The sequence below is a fragment of the Portunus trituberculatus genome, chromosome 48, assembly GCF_017591435.1.
Source record: "Portunus trituberculatus isolate SZX2019 chromosome 48, ASM1759143v1, whole genome shotgun sequence".
Classification (NCBI taxonomy): Eukaryota; Metazoa; Arthropoda; class Malacostraca; order Decapoda; family Portunidae; genus Portunus; species Portunus trituberculatus.
In genome coordinates, this window is record NC_059302.1 from 3458425 (window position 1) to 3462899 (window position 4475).

At 42.7% G+C, this 4475-nt stretch overlaps 1 protein-coding gene across 2 annotated transcripts in view; it reads left to right on the forward strand.

Moving 5' to 3' along the window:
* Nucleotides 1-4126, forward strand: part of LOC123498939 — a 29517-nt gene extending 25391 nt beyond the window's left edge. The window contains exons 2-4 of one of the 2 annotated variants that reach the window (XR_006672852.1): nt 24-200; nt 2468-2636; nt 3475-4126. Coding sequence is in view for 1 of the 2 variants with exons in the window: in XM_045246508.1 (XP_045102443.1) it covers nt 24-200; nt 1259-1463 (382 nt within the window). In the remaining variant the exon portion in view is untranslated. Of the gene's footprint in view, nt 1-23; nt 201-1258; nt 1866-2467; nt 2637-3474 lie in introns of those variants that run through there. The other variant, XM_045246508.1, reaches the window with a different exon arrangement.
* Nucleotides 4127-4475: the final 349 nt, after the last annotated feature.

Below are 4475 nucleotides of genomic sequence, written 5' to 3' on the forward strand. Positions count from 1 at the left end.
TTGTATTGTTTCTTTTCTTGCAGGGGTTTGCTGGGGCAGAGTTCCTCCTCCTCTGTTGCTGCCGTACCACGGCAGGCAGCGGGTCGATGGTGGTGCCTCGCCCAGGTCCTTACTGCTGTTGCTGTTGCTATTGCTGCTACCTGCCTACCTACCGCCCTGCCTCTCTGCCTCCATGTCTCCCTGCCTTCCCTCGTGCTAAGGTCTGTTCACCTGCCCTCGTCATTTCTCTAGTCTAGACTCTGGTGTTTGTTATGTGTTTCTTTTGTTTTAGTGTATTCACAAGGTGGTTGTTTCTTCCTTTTGGTGTTCGGCGATGTGTGTGTGTGTGTGTGTGTGTGTGTGTGTGTGTGTGTGTGCCTGTGTGTGTGTGCGTGTGTGTGTGTGTGTGTGTGTTTGTGTTTGTTTTAAACTCATTTGTCTGAACATGTTTAGCTAAGTTATTTCCCTTCGTTTGTGTCTATCTGCATTTTTTTTTCTTCTTTGTCCACCAACATAACTTTCTCTCATGTTTATTATATAAATTTGTACGTTTTCCGTTTTCGCGCTTTGCTAACGAAGCATGTGTGAGACCTTCCGGCGTCAGTCTGTCAGCACCGCGCGACGCTCACCTCACCTCACCTCTTAACCACACGCACTTTCTTTCTCATCTGTCCTCATCTGTCCTCACCTTCGTTCACCTGCACTGCGCACTCCTCATTTGTGCTCTGTTTGTCGCCTTTTTCCTGCATTCCTTCTTTCTCCGTGTTTTTCCTGCTCATTATTCCGAGTGGTGACCGAAGCAGGGAGAAGGAGGGAGGCTGCACAAAGCGACGGGGAGAAGCGACGTGACTTGCCCTAGACTGTTTGTGTTAATGGCTCGCCCTGCAGGTACTTGCCGCGCCGCTCCGCCTCGCCCTCATTGCTGCAGCACGAGTCGGTGGTCAGGTCAGGTGTGGCGGTGTATGTTTCCTTCTTTTACATATAAGTGGAATGAGCTCAAGGGCAAGGAGGCGGAAAAAAAATAAACCGACCATTGCCTCTCCATAAAGCCGAGGCGGGGAATAAACAGTCTCTCGTACACAAATGTAATGCATAAAGTTAGTTCGGTGTGTTTTTTATTGTTGCTTTGGGCTTCTTCTTCTTCTTTTTCTTCTTCTTCTTCTTCTTCTTCTTCTTCTTCTTCTTCTTCTTCTTTTCTTTTTTCTTTCTTTGTATTAGTTATTCTTTTTCTTCTTATTCTTTTGTTTTTTGTATATATATATTTTTTTTTTCTCCCCAGAGTCGGAAGCTTTCGATTGGATATGGCGTTTAACTGGTGTGGATTCGGTTCTTTTGTGTGCCCGGGTGGAGGCCAGTGGAGGGTCTGCGCGGAAGACCAGTGTGTGTCTAGTATGGCTGGGAATGCTGCAACGCTCCGCCTGTATAACTGTACAAGGGGGGAAGTAAAAAGAACACGGAGAGAAAGGACTGTTGGTGCCGAGTAGGAAGTGAGAAAATACCCGCTATAGAAAATTGGAGAAAACAATAGCAATAAGATTTTTCCTTTTTCTTTCTTCTTTCTTTTTTATTGCCTTAACTTTCTCACTAGGTTTGCTGCTACCCTTTATTCTCTCTCTCTCTCTCTCTCTCTCTCTCTCTCTCTCTCTCTCTCTCTCTCTCTCTCTCTCTCTCTCTCTCTCTCTTTCTCTGCCTTTTCATTTTACTCTCTACTTCGTTCTCCTTTACTTTCTCGTGCCATCGACTGCCTTCTCTTCCCTTGTTCCCTTCTTCTCTCTCCCCTTCTCCTTGCCTTCCTTTCTGACTCCTCTGCCATCAGCGCCCTTCCCTAACACCTCTCCTATCCATCCTTGCCTTCCCCTTCCTTTTTTTTTCGTTTCTTCTTCCTCCTCCTCCTCCTCCTCCTCCTCCTCCTCCTCCTCCTCCTCCTCCTCCTCCAACGTTAAGCTTCAAATGCATCAGTTTTAGAAGGTAAATGAGCGTGTAAATTTTGATGTTTACGTAGTGAAAACGGCGAGGGAGGAGGAGGAGGAGGAGGAGGAGGAGGAGGAGGAGGAGGAGGAGGAGGAGGAGGAGGAGGAAGAATCATGGAAAGATTGAGGGAGGTGGAGGAATGTGGAGAAGCATGATGAGGGAAGGCTAGAGGCAGGAGGTTCGGGAGCGGGTGAAGTCAAGAGTGCAGTATTAAGGCGATGAGTATAGTGAAAAGAAAAAATGCAGAAAAAAAGGCAAAAGGCGGCTTTTTTCTTGATTATTCTTGGCAGATTTGTATGTGTTCTTTTTTTTCTTCGTTGCCATCCTTGTCATTACCAATATTGCCGTTGTTGTTTTTATTGTCGTCGTCCTTTTTTTCCTCCTCCTCAGATTGTTGCGTAGGTCAATCACGAGTAAAGAGAAAGGAAAGGTCAAAGGTTCAACAGATTAAAAATAAAGTAAAAGTAAAAATTAAGAAAATAAGTGTAAACGAGTTTCAGTCATGCTTACTTTCCAGCTCTTCGTGGAATTTTTCATTCCTGGCTCTACTTCGTACCTCGACGCTTTACTGAACTACTGAACTTCCCTCGCGGCGTGGCAAGTGTTGGCTCATCGTCCGGATTCTCCTCTTGGCTTCAGCATTTCACTGTCAGAATTTGCTCCCACCGATTCTTGAATGACAAAAGGTGATTATGCATTGGAAAGAATTACCTTTGACTAAAATGTAGAAGATAATGCAATTCAGAATAGATATACCTGCGTGCACTCCATGGAAATAGCAAATACGAGTATCACACACTGCATCCAGGGAACGAGACTGCCTGTTTCACTATTAACTAAAAGAAAGGTTAGATCACTTGCCAAAGTAAACTATTTCTCACAAATAGTGAAAGAAAAGACGAGGAATTTTATAGGTATTTAGACATGAACAGCAGCAGCAGCAACAACAAAAACCTCAACAATAATAACAGCAGCAACAACAGCAGCAACAGTAGCAGCAAAACAAAGAATGTAAGAGAAGGAAACGGTTGTGTGGCCTTTGTTACCTTTACCAATATTCTGGAGCACTTAACATGGTAAACGGCATTGCGGAACACAGCAGAGAGAGAGAGAGAGAGAGAGAGAGAGAGAGAGAGAGAGAGAGAGAGAGAGAGAGAGAGAGAGAGAGAGAGAGAGAAAACAAGGACATGCATAGATATCTAAGTGAAAGGGAAAAAAATGAATTGAGAAAATAAATGTGTGTGGGACAGCTGACGGGTGACCACTGCAATGACGATGTGGTTTTGGAGCGGCCTCGAAGACAGAGTGATAAGATCGTTAGCTGTCTGTAGCTCTGTCCTATTACAACGAAACAAAAGTAGTTAAAAAAGACCAATATAACCCCAATGAACGATTATGTGACAACAAATGGCATGTGAGGTGTCATCTGCAAAACTCCCACTTTTTATGAAACAAGCCACAATAAACACACTGGTTTATTTTGAGATAATTGTAATCGCTGCATCTGAAACCTTTTACTTACAGACGGTGAATAAAAGCTTTGCTCGTGACAGGCCTCGTCCCCAAGCACCTCGAGGAGCAGGGAGGGCAGGAAAGCAGCAGACTCCCCAGCTGTGGTGCTCAAAATCTGGCTGCGTCACTCCAACTTACAGAGAGCACAATAAACCAACAGACAATAGCTCACTGATTAATTACCGGTCTATCACTTTTCAATGAATCCTAGACAGTGTTACGATTTTGGTGGCTTCTTTGATATTAAGTTGCCATAGAAACCGTCCCACTACGCCCAACAGATGATTAGTATTATTACATTTCACTAAAGAATCAGACTCTGCTCCATTTTTTTTTCTTTTATAACACCAAGTTGCAACAAATAAGTAACATAATTTTTGTTGCTCTTATAACACTGAGTTGCAACATTTAAATCTGCTTTGATGAATCTTACGCCGAGGATTGATAAAGTTATCGTTACACAGTACATGTAATGCGGGATTTACCAGATAAATCGCATCAAACGAATTATTCTCATTAACTCAATTTCATTAGAGCGGGTTGCGGAAAATCGTACTGAGTTATATCTGTATTTTCTTCTTAGCCTGTTTACCGCTTCAGGGACACATTTTTACCGTGAGTTTGGATGTGATTAGACGATTTTATTGACATTAGAAAGTGTTTATAGAAATCAGAAGATTAATGGCCTGACTCTTCGCTATTCTTATCCCCACATAAGTTTCTGGAGCTGTATATAATCACTAAATACTAAGCAGAATGAATATGAATACACGTCATAGCACTAAAGGAGTTTAAGCTGACAAAAAAAAATAATTGCTGATTCAAAAGATTTTATTCCCAGAAAGTTTGCAGATAACCAATAAAACAACAACAGATGATCTCCAGTACCTTGATGTTTGATATATTTGCTCCCAGGATTACAAGCAAATTTTAAAAAAGGAGCTAATATTTTAAACCTAATTAGGTTATCCGACTTAATTATATCACCGTACACTGCTATACTGCAAGAGAGA